Genomic DNA, 16,542 nt, shown 5'->3' on the forward strand with positions numbered 1-16,542 from the left:
TGTCTCCTCTCTCTAGCATTTTTTGCATACACCAATGTTTTTCCTCTCTGTCTACAAATCAGCCCAACATTTTGCTCCCTCCTGCAGTTTTATCCAACGATCTCTCGTTATCTCTCTAGTCCTCCCATTTCCCTCTATGTACAACCACTACTTGCAAGGTTCACTTGCATTGTGTGTACTTAGTCTCGTTCAATGGGCGGTATATGGTAGGTCATCTACGAGGAGGTCTGCCACAATAAATCCGAAATCCATTGGTTGCTTGGTCCCACAAGGAGGTTTGCTTTACAATTGCAGCCACCCGATCCATCCTTTTTTGCTTGAACCTTTGACATGGTATCAGAGTTACAATGTGCTTTTGAATCGGATTGGTGATTTATGCAAGTTTTTGGAGCTGAATTTTCACAAAAAGAGACAATTTGCTCTTTTTTTAATACTTTTCACTCATTTTGTGACTGATTTTAGCTGTAGTGGGCATATTTGAAGGTTTCCCTTCCTCTACCTCGACCTAGCCTCGTCACACACATGGTGGTGGAGAACCACTTGTCAATAAGGAGTGTGGAGATTGGTCCCAATTCTACTCTCATATAGGTGATCAATCAATCAAGATACATACCCTCCCTACCTTTCCATTGGATTAGAAATTGAATGGCACTAACTATTCGATTTGGAAAGCGACCATGATGGTGGTGTTTGACTCTTACAAGCTTGGAGGCTTTGTTTTGAGCAACTTTCAAAAGCTACAAGATCCTGTGAGAGCAAAGTTATGGGAGCATGTCAATCCTTGAATCTGATTTTACATTATCCTCAATAGTACAACATCTGCTATCAATCACATCCAATTGATGCAAAGTTGATTTGGGATTTTCTTTCTTCTCTATATGATTGAGTCTCTCCAATGATGTGGGTAGCCTTAGAGGTGCAGTTGAGGACCCTGGATACGAAGCAATCATCCTTGAGGAATCACATCAACAAAAGGAAAGAGCTTACCAACAAGAGATACTTCATATGGGAAAGCTTATCGTTCAAAGGACATGACCATCTAGCTTTTGGCCCAGTTACCTCCTCGATATCAATTTCTATTCTTTGCTAATTACCAGTGGTGGTTGACGAATACTATTTCTTGGGACGAGATTGTTTCAATGGTGTTGGACCAGGAGGAGCGATGGTCGACGAATACTATTTCTTGGGACGAAATTGTTTCAATGGTGTTGGACCAGGAGGAGCGGTTAGATAGGCTCAAGCCTTGGCTCGTTCTCCCAACAACAACAACGACAACAACAAGTAGAAGGGTAAGAAGGAAAACAACAACAATCCAAAGAAGAGTAATGCTGAAAAGGATGCCTTAAAGACGGATCGACATTGCAATAATTGTGGGGGAAAGGGCCATTACTAGTTGAAGTGTCCAAAGTGATTTGGAGATGCTTTGACTTCCACATCAGCGGTGACATTGGCCTTTATTCATTTGGAGATTATAGCCTTAGAGGACTCTCTAGGGACATTGGAGGTTGAGATGGCTTGTGGTTCAAGATGGTCGTGTTTGGATTCTAAATAGTGGTGCCTCACGGCACATGACACCTTTAAAGGATCTTTTGTCCAACATGTAGCCACATCCTGGTACTATTTTCATTGGGCATTGGTGAAAAATCTAAAATTCCTATTCGTGAGTGTTCCATGGAGTTTATTCTAGATGGAAAAAGGGGCATCCATATCTCCCAGGTGGTTTCTGCTCCAAATTTAGGATTTCATCTTATGTCTGTGCACAAGGTGTAGGCTTTGAGGTGATTTTCACAGAGGATGTGGTGTCCATTTCGGATTGAGACTTTGTTTTGGCTTGCCAATGGGGGCCTTTCTATTGTCCCTAGTTGGTCTATCTTACATGGTGCCACCCCTTTTAGAAACACCACCATACAAGGGAGAGTGACTCGAGTGTGACGATTGTGGCCTCATATCGCGGGTTCTATTTGGAAACTTCTTTTCTTTAAGAGCGAGAGAGAGAGAGAGAGAGAGAGAGAGAGAGAGAGAGAGAGAGAGAGAGAGAGAGAGAGAGAGAGAGAGAGAGAGAGAGATTATTTAGCGGCCATCTCTAAGGCTAGTGAGTGTTGGTTTTAGCATCATAAGGACACCATCAACATGTTGACATGACATGGAAGTGCTAGAAATTACGTTAAACTTCGTCGCTTTTTTGAGGTTGTCGAGGAAGATGAAACTTGTCTAGGCTGCCAAAATGTTGAGGCCATGCATAGTAATGTCGGCCCTTGAGATTCTACGGTGTGATCAACTTTGTGCCCCAACTAGAGAAACCTGTCACATTTGGAGCTAGCTTGATTCCTACTTTAGTTCCGGATGGCCTCCCAGTCCACGAACTTTGGACTTGAGACAATTGTAAGGTATTTGGTTATGAATACAAAATGAACATGGAGGTCACATTTATATAGACTCATCTAATGAGTATGTGGTCAGAATTGATGACCATGATAGAGTTTTAAGCACATTTGCTGACCCAAAGACAAGGAGAGTACTACATGGACCTTGAGGGTACCAAATTTCTCAAGATTAAGGACCACAAAAATGTCCATGTTTAGGGATAGCCACTTAGGAGAGCTATATGTATTAATGCGATCGAGAAAAAAAGTGCCTTAGCTTACAATCGTGTCACTTTAACAATTGCCAATTGAGAGGAGGAAAAGGAAAAATCTTGCCTAGATTTGAGAAAATTAGTGTGAATTTAGTGTCCCTAAAGGGTTGGTCTAACGATAAGGCTTTGGCCTCTCACCCTATGGGTTGTGGGTTCAAATCCCTCGTTGGTTCATACTCTAGAGGGACACCTTGTGTTCACGTTGCTAGAGGTCTTGCCCTTGGACACTCGAATGCATCCTCCTCCTGAGGTAGGTCACTCGAGGAGGAGGTTCCTAGTAGTTGCTACGAGTTCTCTCCGTTGTTCCAGCACGTGGTGCATCAATTAGGTGGCCATGGTGATGCCTGCGCGTCGCTTTTGCCCGATGGTACGTGGCCCTTGTCCGACCATGTAACATGGCTAATATTTGGAAGGGATAAGCACCTCCCCCTGTGGGCCCTCTGGTGTGTCGGGAAAAAAAATCAGTGTGAATTTAGTAAAAGATTAGCTTAAAATTTCTCATGGAAAAGTCATAAAAAGGAATTGTGTCTGGTTGCAATTATGATAGTTACTGCATCTTGATGACCAACGCTCAGCACTATGATCTATCTTACACAGGGTCTTGATGACCCCCAAGCGGTGGGATCTATGACCGGGAAGTGGGCACTCCAATCTCGGGGCGAAGGGAGAGTCCGCAAAAGTTCAACGAATAGACGGGGGACGAAGATTTGATAATTTGACCATGCAATTGGAAGGCCATTGAGCTAAAGCACAAGCACGAATCATATGTGCGGGCCAGTACTAGGAGCCCTGCATATAGGATGTCTTGATGTTTTTGAGGACCAGCATGGGCCATTAATTCCTTGCCATTATGGGAGCAGGCCAGGTGGAGCCTTGCATTGAGATGGTATGCATGATCTTTGTGGGTTGCTTCAAGCCAGGAATGTATGCCCTTGTTTGCTATGGTTGTAGACCAAGTGGCTCGGTTGCTTTGGAAACTTCAATGCCTTGTTTGGGGAGGTTTCAAACCAGCTATTGAGGCTATGTATAGCAAGCTGGTCCCTTTTATGCGTGGAGACATAAAGCAGCAATGTGGGTTAGTTGATGCCTCGCTTGGAGGACACAACCGTGCATTCTCTCTCGGAGACGAGATTCCCTCAATTTTATGCAAGTACCCTATCTAAAGCTCCATCCGAAGTACCTTTAAACACCGTAAGCACATGAAAACGTAGCCCTAAAGAACCAAGTTAGGCTCTTGAGATCGGAGACTCAATTGTGAAACGAAGAAGATAGCAGCTTGCAGCGAATGGAGGGACTTCAAACAAACACACCTCCCTTGATCCCTCCATGTCCAATTAGAAGGATCACAAGTGAGCTACTAACAAGCTCAGATGATACAAACTTGCAGAGCCAAGGTGCATTTGAAACGCTTGCATGCCTTCAAAGAAGCAGGCCGCTTCTCTCTCTCAAGTTGGCTATGAGGATCACAGCAGCTACAAAAATGAGCTATGACAACTTGTTTGGACTGCTTAGGAGGCTCCTTGATAGCTTAGGACCAACAATGCATGTTTTCCTCGTCTTCATTTGTGGTGTTATCTACGCACATGGAAGCAATAGGCTGACATGGACCTAATATCTCATCTAGAACAATAGCATGCCTTGTACCATCAAAGTTTGCCTACTTCCTCTATGATGTTGTGAACGATTGCAGACATTTCATAACTATTGCAATGATACCAAGCATGGCCTAATTCAAGTCCAATAGACGAGGGTACGCCCAAACCAAGACACATCGAGGTTCGAGAATCAAGCTATGGGCGTGGATATGAGGCGTTGTTACTCCAAGGCCTCACTCTGCAGAGCATCTGGACGCAAAGTCTGAGAGCAGAGGACCCTCGGGAGTTGTACTTTGCATTGAGCAATAATAAAGAAATACCTATATTGTTGTTGCACCTCCTTAGTTGAGCGCTTTCCTCCAATATTCATCTTGTAATCACCAGGTGCTTCATAATATCTCTCTGATGATTATGTAGCCAAAGCAGCCCTTATAGCGTTCAGTTAGTGCTCTTACGCACCCTCATGCAACACAAATTTGAAAATGCTACATAACAGAATTTCATAATTCTTTTTTTGGGTAATAACTATGCTTACCCATACATTTAAAGCACATGTGTAAGGCTATGGTCACTCGAGGCTTAGTTGGCCGTAACACAACCGACATTTTCTAACTGCTTGTAGCCTTTTCATCGGCTTAGTATTGAAAGTATGCATAGTTTTGAAACTATGCCAGTTTTCAGCTGGTTAGCCCGTTTTCTCTCTTGCCTGACTGCACACCTCTCTCTCTCTCTCTCTCTCTCTCTCTCTCTCTCTCTCTCTCACACACACACACACACACACACACACACACACTATCTGCTGCTCCCAGACTCATTCTGAACTGCCGTACCTGCCTTTGTTAGGGCTATTGAGACTTACAGATTACTAAGCCTCGCGTGACCATGCCCTAAGCTTGTGTTCGACCAAGATGCTAATTTGCAAAGATAGTAAATTCATTGTGATGCACACCATAAGCATAAGCAAACCATTGGTTATCATTTTATTACAATAGTTCAAAACGTAAATAAAAAAGAACCATCCAAACTTATCTTTTTGTCCACGAAGTAACTCATTACTAGGTAATCCTCGATGACAACATGTGAGGACACATAAACATGAGGTGATTTATGGTTTTATAAAGTAGCATAAACTAATTTTCAATTGACATTAGATGGAAATTATAAATATTGTGTTAGCAATGTTGACATCTGATGTATTCATCAAACTCTTTGTCTATATTGCTATACATGTCAATGGAAATATATGTTATTGATAGACTTCATAGAAAAATATATGTTCCTCTCCTTCCAATACCTCTCTCTCTCTCTCTCTCTCTCTCTCTCTCTCTCTCTCTCTCTCAGATGGAAATTATAAATATTGTGTTAGCAATGTTGACATTTGATGTATTCATCAAACTCTTTGTCTATACTGCTATACATGTCAATGGAAATATAGATAGACTTTCATAGAAAAATATATGTTCCTCTCCTTCCAATACATCTCTCTCTCATTGTGGGAATGATGACCCATGTTAATTTCTATGCGTGTTAGCTCACCTCCTCATAAAATCCTCTACAAAAGGTTCAACAGATGAACCTAAGGATCATCATGAAGAAAAACATGGCATGTTCATGCCCAACATGACATAAATCATTTGCGTTCATAAGTAGAGAAATGTTGAGACATCGGTGATGCAATTTGTTGAAAGATCATGCAACCAACTATACACAAGTGCAAACAAGATAACTCAATACCATCAAAATGTAAAGAATGTAGAACTACCAAAAAATATACATCATACAATGAATGATTCTAATATACATCAAAATTGGATTCCTTATGGAAGGGGTGTACTCATATCCCTATAACTGTTGAAGCTAGCTGAAGCAATCGCTCCACTGTCCTTGGAGAAAATTTTCGTGCAAATAGAAAACAAATGGATTCAAGGTGCCCATTATATAGACAATTTCCTTGCTCTTTTATCATTGTAATCAACTCCTCTGTCACATGGCCACTTTCAAATGTGGTGGGGTGAAAGCCTCCCTCAGACCAATCAACCCATGTCACACTTCTATTCGCAAGTTGTGAACCAAACCCTTTGCTTAGCATTGTTGGAAAATAATGTTCATCTGGGTAACATTCATGTCTACAGAAGTCCTTAAACTTTGGATAATAGATTACATCTGAGACGATTTGAACAGCAAGCTGTCTATTCACTTCAAACCATTGTGAACCCTTCCGCCATTCTACGATTCTAACAATTGGTTTCATCTGTGAGTTATATCGTCCCCTTCCATGAGGTCCAAAGTCATCAAACGCATTCACAAAGCTATTCTTTGAATGCACTAGATGGTTGTAGGCAACATGGAAAGGATACAGGGGGATACATGCTTCTGACAAAAGAACAAACCTCTCGTTTGACGAATCAAGTAAAGCATTTGCCAAAAGTCTCCTTTCCGCGTCAGACATAGTTATATCACCCCAATACACCTCCTGCATGCACAATAGTTAACAATATTAATAATCATTAACAATAATTGACCAAACAACTTTAAGATAATATCAAACATATCATGTACACAATGTTTTAACAAAAGCTTGTGTCTCTACACTAGCTTTTGTGTAGAGACACAAAAGTGTGTGCATATGGGCATTGTGGGACCCTTTTGTTGGAAACTTTTACACACCCTAGGGCATAACTTTGGACATATGGTCCAAAGTGATATACCTATACCTGTTTATGGATATGAGAGTCATGGAGAGGTGTATCTACATTTAGAGGACTTCCCCATACACCTTTAATAAAGGGTGCACCAAGTCAGAGGCCCTCATTCCTTGAATGACATTGTTGCATAGTTCGTAAAAGGTTTCACAAACTGCGTGCAACTTGTAAAAGGTTCTCGCAAAGGGTCTTTTACTATTGTAGGGGGTGGTTGAAGGCCCCCCCCCCCCCCCCCCCCCAAAAAAAAAAAAAAAAAACCCAAAAAACAAAAGAACACACACACACACACACAAAGGCCTCAGAAGGAGCCAATTGCAACAAAATAGCGGGCACTGTGAAGTGGGATTTGAAGGGCCACCTAAGGAAGCCTTTAAAGGGCATATCGGGGAGTCCATATGTTGCTTAGACTACATCACAAGGCTCCTATTAACCCATATGTACGCCTTTAAACTATCACTTTTTGAAAGTAAAAGAGCAATTTACGCTTTTAAAGAATTAGGGTTTGTGCGCTCTCTCTCTCTCTCTCTCTCTCTCTCTCTCTCTCTCTCTCTCTCTCCCCCCTTAACATCTAATCACAAGTAATTCTCGAGTAAACAACAATAAAATTATTATCTAACATGCAACTTTTTACAAGGAAACGACTCTACTAAAGTTAAGGCTATTGTTGTATCTAACTGCATCCTGGTCTCTAGAGACACAAATGCATACAAGTTCCAGTTAAAGGAACCACTAGTACGTGGACTCTTCTTCAAGTATGATTTCAAGTAACGAGGAACATTTTCTATGTTGTGAATAAGGTAGGTACGAAGAAGAAAGCCAAGGTGGTTTGGACTAGTAAATTTTAGACTTGAATTTAAAAAAATTTTGATGAATGGTGAGTGTCTCTGTGTTAGGTTGGGATGCCTACGCCGTTGCCACCATTGTGCATAACATGCACTCAATTAAAACCTTATTGGCGTACCCAAAGGGCAAAGGCCTTAGTGTTTAGTCCCCCTTCCGGTGAATGAAGAATGTGAATTGTCATTTTTTTCAATAAAATTTTTCATTGGTTGAGTGGGATAGGAATCACTCATACAAATGCAAGCTCGCATGTTGCCTATTAACTTTTCTTGGAACAAGGAGATACTTGCTAGCAATTGAAGTTGAGTACGTGATCTATCAAGAGCAATCAATGAAACACACCTCCTCCTCCAAAAATCTAGCCCTTCAATGACTGTCATAATCATTTTCCCAAGAAATAGCACTAGACTTGGAGCCAAGTTCTCCTATGACTTTGTGTGTGTGTGTGTGTGTGTGTGTGTGTGTGTGTGTGTGTGTGTGTGTGTGTGTGTGTCTGTACTGCCTTAGTGATATGTACCAAATTTTACAAGATTGACGCTAAAAGACTTTTACCACCTTTTAGCTACATAATTTGATTTTCTTAAATTTAGGTTTATTCCAATTAAACAATTTTTCTCTCTTTCCACTTGGTGTGACATGTTGGAATTAGGGTTGCAGAGAAACACACACAGCTTGGAGAAGACGAAGGAAGCTCAAGGCACACAATAGAGAGTGTATAACTTAGTGTGCAATGGAAAGATAGATAGCCCTAGAGTGATGGGCGTATATACAATGCACGGGGGAAAAAACCTCCTAAAGAGGGAAAAAATGCCCCGGCAGTCCTAGTGTGTTCTCACACTCACTACCACATGTATATGGTAACAAATCCCCCCTGGAGTGATGCGGTGAACGAGAGCTGGCACATGAGTAAAGGGAAGTGCCATGTCCTGAGGACAGGATCAATCCACAAAGGGGAGTAAGCCCAACGCTTTGCGGAAAGCTTCAAGCTTCTCACGAGACAATGCCTTTGTGAAAAGATCTGCAAGGTTGTCCTGTGTTGGCACATAAGCCAAGCTGATCTCTCCTGCTGAGAGCCTCTCCCTGACATAGTGGTAATGCACCTCAATGTGCTTTGTGCGAGCATGAAAAACTGGGTTCCTCGCAACTGCCAATGCGCTCTGACTGTCAGTGTAGATAGTGTTGGCAGTGTCCTGTCCGACACCCAAATCAGCCATAAGGCGTCTGAGGCATACACACTCAACCGTAGCTGTGAAGATTGCCCTGTACTCAGCCTCACAACTCGAAATGGCCACAATAGGTTGCTTCTTGCTCAACCATGATATACATGAACTACCAAGCATGAAACAAAAACCACTTGTGGACACTCGCGTGTCAAAACAACCAGCCCAATCTGAGTCTGAAAAAGCATGTAAGTCTGGCGGCAATGATCCCCCCTTGGGATAAAACAAGCCAAGATGTAAAGTGACACTAAGGTAGCGGAATATCCTCTTGACAGCCTGCCAATGCTTAGACCCTGGGCTATGCATAAATGTGCTGACCTGTGAGACTGTAAACTGAATATCCGACCTCGTGTTGCATACATAAATGAGGCAGCCAACAGCAGTTTGGTAAAGAGTGACATCAGCAGGATCGCCAGCATCATGTAGACTCAACTTCAAACCTGTTTCCATGGGAGTGGCAACAGGTTTGCAATCCTCAAGTCCAAACTTACATAGCAATGTCTCTATGTAACTTTTCTGACACAAGGCAATACCACCATCACACTGCTTAAACTGTATACCCAAGTAATGATGCAACATTCCCAAATCTTTCATCTTGAAAGTAGCATTCAAATCAGCCTCCTTAAATTCAGCAATATGTCTCTCATTTGGTCCAGTGATCAGCAAATCATCAACATAAAGAACCACAATGAGAAATACATCATCCTCACGCTTTACATACAATGTGCTTTCTGTTGGACTGTTACGAAAGCCTCGTTTAACCAAATGAGTGTCAGCTTTCTCATACCAAGCACGAGGAGATTGCTTCAAACCATACAAATCCTTCTTACATCTGCACACTTTGTCCTCTTGTCCTTTTATGACAAAACCGCAAGGCTGCGTTACATAAACTTCCTCAAATATGTCACCATTCAAGAAAGCAGTAACAATGTCTGATTGATATAAATCCCAACCAAAATGATCTGCCAATGCACATAGAAAACGCACAATAGTCATACGACAAGTGGGAGCAAAAGTCTCTTCATAATCTATGCCTTTTTGCTGTGCATAACCCTTTGCAACAAGTCGAGCCTTATGGCGATCGATCTCACCATCCGGCTTGCGTTTCAACTTGTAAACCCACTTCGTACCAATGGCCTTTTTGTCAGGAGGCAAATCACATAAAGTCCATGTGTCATTCTCTATAAGTGCATCATATTCTGATTGCATGGCAGCCATCCAATTTTCTGAATTCTGTGCTTCATCAAAAGTCAGAGGCTCCTCAACATCATGTAAGCTAGACACAGCCAAAGCATAACAATCTGATGCATAAGATGCATGGCGAGAGCCTGAACGAGTACGACTAGACAAAGGTGCATCCAATTTACTGTCACGCAAAGTGTGCACCAGCCATTTTGGCATACCTCTAGCCTGCTCATTTTCAGCCCTTTCCTCATCAAGTACATCATGTACATCTGCATCAGTAATAGGCTGATCTAAAACATTTTCAAAAACCCCCATAGGCTGTACATTTGCCTCATTGGAACTTACATTTGTATTTCCACCACTGAAAAGAGGCAACAAAGTGTCATAAATGTTCTGTGAGCTTACATTACTGTCTCTAGTACATGACAGCAAGGGCTGAACAGAATCTTCCACAAACACTACATCCCGAGAAACCAGAATACGTTTTGTTTGCGGATGATACAACCTGTAACCTTTGCTTTCAGCACTATAACCAACAAAAATACATTTGACAGCCTTATCATCCAATTTTCTGCGCTGCACTTGTGGCACCAAAGCATATGCCAAAACAACCAAAAACACGCATGTGCTGAATAGAAGGCTTTCTATCATGCCATGCTTCATATGGAGTAACCGACTGCAAAGCTTTCGTAGGACACCTGTTAAGTACATAAGTGGCACACATGATGGCCTCAAGCCAAAAAGAATGCGGTAAAGCTTGACTTTTGACCATACATCGTGCCATTTCCGTCAGTGACTTGTTTTTCCTCTCAGCAACACCATTTTGCTGAGGTGTATAAGGCACTGTACATTGGTGTTTTATCCCATGACTAGCCAGAAATGCATTAAATTCATGAGACATATACCCCCCCCCTCAATCGGAACGGAGGGTGCCCATAGTACATTTCGAGACATTTTCAGCCATAGCCAGAAATTGTTTGAAGCACATAAAAACTTCGGACTTCGCTTTAAGCGGAAATACCCATGCATGCCTGGAGTAATCATTAATGAAAGTCACGAAGTACAGGTAATTGCCCAAGGACGGAGTTTGCATCGGCCCACAAACATCACTATGCACAAGCTGCAACCTGCATGTGGCCCGAACTGAACCATCCTTTGAAAATTTAGAACGCTGCATCTTACCCAAAATACAGCCTTCACAAACATGTTTGACAGGTGCTTCAAGAGGCGGCAAAGAAGCAACCATATCAGATTTCTGCAAACGCAACAAACTGGCAAAATTCAGATGACCAAAACGTGCATGCCAAAGTTTTGCATCTGAAATAGCCCTTGAATCTGCAACAGCATTTGCAAAATTTTGTCCACACTTTTCATACAAAGTGAGCTTATACAGCCCACGGCACAAAAGGCCAGATGCAACAATTTCATCACCAAAACTGAGATCGTGAACTGTACATCTGTCATCCACAAATTTGACTACAAGTCCAAGTCTAGCAAGTGCGGATACAGACAAGAGATTCTTCTTGATCCCAAGTACATAAAGTGCATCAACAAGTGTGAAGGAACTGCCATTAGCAGCAGTGAATACAATCTTTCCAACTCCCTGAACTGGATAAGAGGTGTTGTTGGCACAAGTGACTAAATTCCCATGAGGGACGGACTCAACAAAGGTAAACAATTCACGATGTGAGGTAATGTGCTTTGTAGCACCACTGTCGAAATACCACATATGAATCTACAGCAACTGACAAGCATGCATCATGGATAGCAGGATTGTAAGTGCACTCTGCGCTAAAAGCCCATTCTGCATCAACATCAGCAACACAGTCTCCTTTCACAGAAGACTCAACAATGGCTGCATTTGTAGTGGAACCAGCATTTGCAGTGGAACCACCCTCTTTCTTCTTAGCCTCTTTGGCCTTCAACTTAGGACACGACTTGATCAAGTGATCATTGGCTTTACAATAATGGCAACACATCTTCTTTTTGCCCTTATCAACAGAATTGCCAGACGAAGTACTGCCAGCAGAAGCATTAGGAACATAATTTTTGCCACTCGCAGCAGAACCATAAGAAGTGGCTGCATTGCTTTTACCCCCCTTTCTTTGAGAAGCAATAAAAGCGTGTTCAACTGCACGCTGTCTAGTCCTGTTTTTTCTGGACAGTGACTCTTGCAACAACAATGTGCATAATGCATCAAACTTGACAACTTCTGGATTTCCTTGGGTCATAAGTCTCCAAGTACTAGCAAAAGTCTGGTAAGAATCTGGTAAGGCATCAAGAACAGTCTGCACAAGGGAAGTGTCTGAAATAACTTCACCTGCAAAAATAAGTTGCTCATTGATATCCTTGACACTAGCAAGGAAAGTGTCCATATCATCTTCCTCATGCATAATCTTCGACTCCAGCTCTTTACGCAGCAAAGCAATTTTAGCCGCATTGCGGCTTGCATAAAGACCCGCTAAAATATCCAAAGCCTGTTTTGCAAATTTTGCTGAACGGATGTGAGGAACAATGGTGCGCTTCACAGACAACGCAATCAATGCATGAGCCTGCGCATCCTTAACATCCCAATGAGCTTGTTCTGCCGTAGGCAAAACAACTCTAACAGCTGCAATCCTTGCAGCAAGACCTGCAACATCCTCAACATCGCCTACATCCTCAAAACCAGAACGTACATCAATGGCCTGCACAATGTTCCAGACACGCTTTGACACAAAACCATGTTGCATCATATAAGCCCACATAAGGTAGTTGTCCCCATCCAACCTGTCCTCAGCAACAAACATCTTGAACGCATCTGTGTTGTTGTCAGCCATGGTAAATGCTGCACCTGATGTGAAAACTGCCCGAAAATAAGAGAAACGAAGCGGGAACATCCTATGCTATATAGCACAAACCGTAGAAGACTATAAGGCACCTATTATGCAGAAGACGGCACTGACAACAATTCTGCACAAAATGACAAAATAGTCTGTGCAGTACTGCCTGTAGTGGAAACGAAGGCCGAAATGAGACCAAATCAAAATTTTGAGTAGACCAAGCTCTTCGAGCTTTCCCAAAATATTTGTCGACCTACGAACGCTCGCCAAAGCTCACTGAAATCGGAGAAAGTGAGCAGACGTGTGCTGGAGCAGCTGGCGACTAAACCAAGGAGGACATGACCTAGGAGGACATGACCTAGGAGGACATGACCTGCTCTGATACCAATTGTAGGAATTAGGGTTGCAGAGAAACACACACAACTTGGAGAAGACGAAGGAAGCTCAAGGCACACAATAGAGAGTGTATAACTTAGTGTGCAATGGAAAGATAGATAGCCCTAGAGTGATGGGCATATATACAATGCATGGGGGAAAAAACCTCCTAAAGAGGGAAAAAATTCCCCGGCGATCCTAGTGTGTTCACACACATCACTACCACATGTATATGGTAACATGACCAACAACTTACCCAAAAAAAAATCCAAATGCTACTAGGGTGAAGGGGCACTATAGTGACTGGACAATTCTGCGCAAACCACCCTCTCAATGCACAACAGGGGTGCTTCATCATTAGAGACGAGCATAGGCCAACTGAAATGCGCCCGTATTTCTTTTCGGCAATAGAATGGTTGGTTATTGATGCCCTGCTGCTTTCTAACCTATTACTTTAGTGGGTAGGGCTTATCGCTTCATAGAAGCATCCTTTTTGCCAATTCTAGAGATCGAGACATATTTACAATAAAAATTTTCTTCTGCCCCAAGCAATGTTCGCAACCTTTGATTATATATATATCATGCACCGTCCGATGCAAGCTATCACCGGATTTTGATACAAACATATCCGCCATATGTATTTTGAAATACCTACTTTTTGTATACGTACCCCTCAGGCTCATGCTACCCACCTTTTACAGCTCTATTAGTGTTCTTGTTTAGTTTAGTTTCTTTCCTTTATCCAGACTTTGTATCAAATTCACCATGATGTACCTCTTTAGTCTCATAGGTCATTTTGGCCTCAAGAAGATGTTAAAGTAATATTTCATTTCATTTCCTCCTCTATACCAGTTAGCTGGCCGGATCAAAGAAAAATTGGATCGAAAATTATGTCTTTTTCAAGATACTTCAATTGAATAGGTTTAACCATTCTCTCTCTCTCTCTCTCTAAACATGAGCTCTTACTGCCCAGTCCAATTGACAAAATGTAGAATCCTTCACCACAATTGCCACATTAATGGCAATTTTGTGCAGCTGTACTATACTATATACTCAGCAACCACACTGGTTGAGTTTGACAAGGATTTTCCATGGGTGAATAGTTAACCCCTAGACCTTTGAACATCCACATTTGTTTCTCTATAATAGAGATTTTAGCCACATCGTAGTCCCCCTATAATAACCCAAAAGTTCAATAGATGGACCTCAAATAAAGGGACTAAGCACCGTGATGACATTCTTGATCAATGTCAAACGTTCCTTTTTCAACTTTCTCATCCTTACACTTTTTGCATCTTAGGGATTTCCACTGCCAGAGCACCTCAATGACACCTTGAGATCGCCAGAAAAAATGTGGAGATAAATGAGTTCACATCAATGTAGGCTTGCAATGTGTCATCTTAAGCATAATGTCACCTAAAGAAGAAGAATTGGAGCAGCATAATTATCGATATTTAGGCATCACAAAGTGGGGATCGATACTAATGGAGGTGTCTTTAGATGTGGATGATGCAACTTGTACAAACAAGACAATCACCAAACTAGTGCATCACGGCGTTGATCCTCAAATGTTTATGGAGGTATGTTTAGACATAAATGATACAACTCGTACAAAGAAGATACAATCGACCATACTAGTGCATCACGACGCATCTATACCGTGCCAATGCAATAATTTCAAACCATTTAAAAAATATACAAATCAATTTTGCATCACACCATGAGCCATACACAATCAAGAGACCTATACATCAAAATTTGGATGCCTTGTGCAAGAAGTACTCATATTCCTATTACTTTTGAAGCTAGCTGAAGTAAGGGATCAACTGTGCTCGGGGAGAATTTCCGTGCAAATAGAAAACAAATGGATCCAGGATGCCCATTATATAAACAATTTCCTCGTTCTCTCATCTTGGTGATAAATTCCTCTGTTATATCGCCTTTCCCAAACATGGCTGGGTGAGGACCTCCCCTAGACCAATCCACCCATGTCACACTTCGGTTCGCAAGTTGCGAACTGAACTCTTTGCTTAGCATTGTCGGAAAATAGTGTTCATCTACATAACATGCAGGTCTACAGAAGTCCTTAAACTTTGGATAATATAGCGTATCGGACACCATATGAATAGCAAGCTTTCTATTCACTTCAAACCATTGGGAACCCTTCCGCCATTCTTCAAGGCCAACAACCGGTTCCATATTTCGGTTATATCGGCCCCTTCCATAAGGTCCCGGATCATCAAATGCACTTACAAAGCTATGCTTTGAAACCACTAGATGGTTGTAGACAATAGGGAGAGGATAGAGAGGGATGCACGCCTCCGACAAAAGAACAAACCTTTCATTTGAAAAATCAAGTAAAGAATTCGCCAATAGTCGTCTTTCTGCATCACACATAGTTATATCACCCCAACGTGCCTCCTGCGTGACAATAATTAGCATAGACCTTCATAAGGTCAAAAGACTATGAAGTTATGAACTAATAAAGAGGCCAAAATTCTTGCAGTAAACTAACAGCCAAGACACAAATACCTGCAAAAGAAAGAAAGCTATGAAGCAAGACTGACCATAAATGTTCATTTTCACACAATAAGAGTCAAGTAACAGCTGCTTACAAATGGCTTAGAGAAAAAAGATGGGCAAAATAGACGAGAGATTCTAAGTTCAATGAAAACTTTAAACAAACCCCCAGTTTTCAAGTCATTCACAGAAAGGACAGGACAATGCAAAGCCTTGTTGCCTAGATTTCTACCTCTTTACAGTTCAATGCCGTACTGTGGCCATAGTAACATGGGACACGTCCCAAACAGCTGGGACGAGGAACGGGTATGGAGCTTAAGAGGGGAATCTCGTTTCCAGAACACAGGCTGGAAACAAGGGGGCAGCCAGGGATGGTGCTGGGAGAGGGGCGATGGGAGGACTGCCCCGGGGGGGGGGGGGGGGGGGGGGGGGGGGGGTTACATAGGAAGCCCAAAAATAGGTGTCTCATGTTACTATGCTCAACGCAAACATAAGGCAAGATAGCAATTTAAGCTATAATATAAAATGCAAAATGGACAGGCTGAAATGAAGCAATACACAACCAAATTAATTACAATCTTGGAAACCTGACAATGCGCAACCTTACCCCACTACTAGTCCCGAAAAACAAGAAGTAAAAGATCATCA

At 42.1% G+C, this 16,542-nt stretch overlaps 1 protein-coding gene and 1 pseudogene across 2 annotated transcripts in view; both read right to left on the minus strand.

Annotated features, from left to right (window-relative positions):
* Window positions 1–6,005: 6,005 nt before the first annotated feature.
* Window positions 6,006–6,709, minus strand: LOC147453467 (glycosyltransferase BC10 pseudogene; annotated as a pseudogene).
* An 8,321-nt stretch (window positions 6,710–15,030) lies between these two features.
* Window positions 15,031–16,542, minus strand: part of LOC147453468 (glycosyltransferase BC10-like) — a 46,748-nt gene continuing 45,236 nt past the window's right edge. The window contains exon 2 of one of the 2 annotated variants that reach the window (XM_086515653.1): window positions 15,031–15,795. In XM_086515653.1, the coding sequence (XP_086371779.1) occupies window positions 15,157–15,795 (639 nt within the window). In that variant the 3' untranslated portion in view covers window positions 15,031–15,156. Of the gene's footprint in view, window positions 15,821–16,542 lie in introns of both variants that reach the window. The other variant, XM_086515654.1, reaches the window with a different exon arrangement.

This window comes from Adiantum capillus-veneris, chromosome 7 (genome assembly GCF_014529385.1).
Source record: "Adiantum capillus-veneris isolate H3 chromosome 7, ASM1452938v2, whole genome shotgun sequence".
In the NCBI taxonomy this organism is placed as follows: domain Eukaryota; kingdom Viridiplantae; phylum Streptophyta; class Polypodiopsida; order Polypodiales; family Pteridaceae; genus Adiantum; species Adiantum capillus-veneris.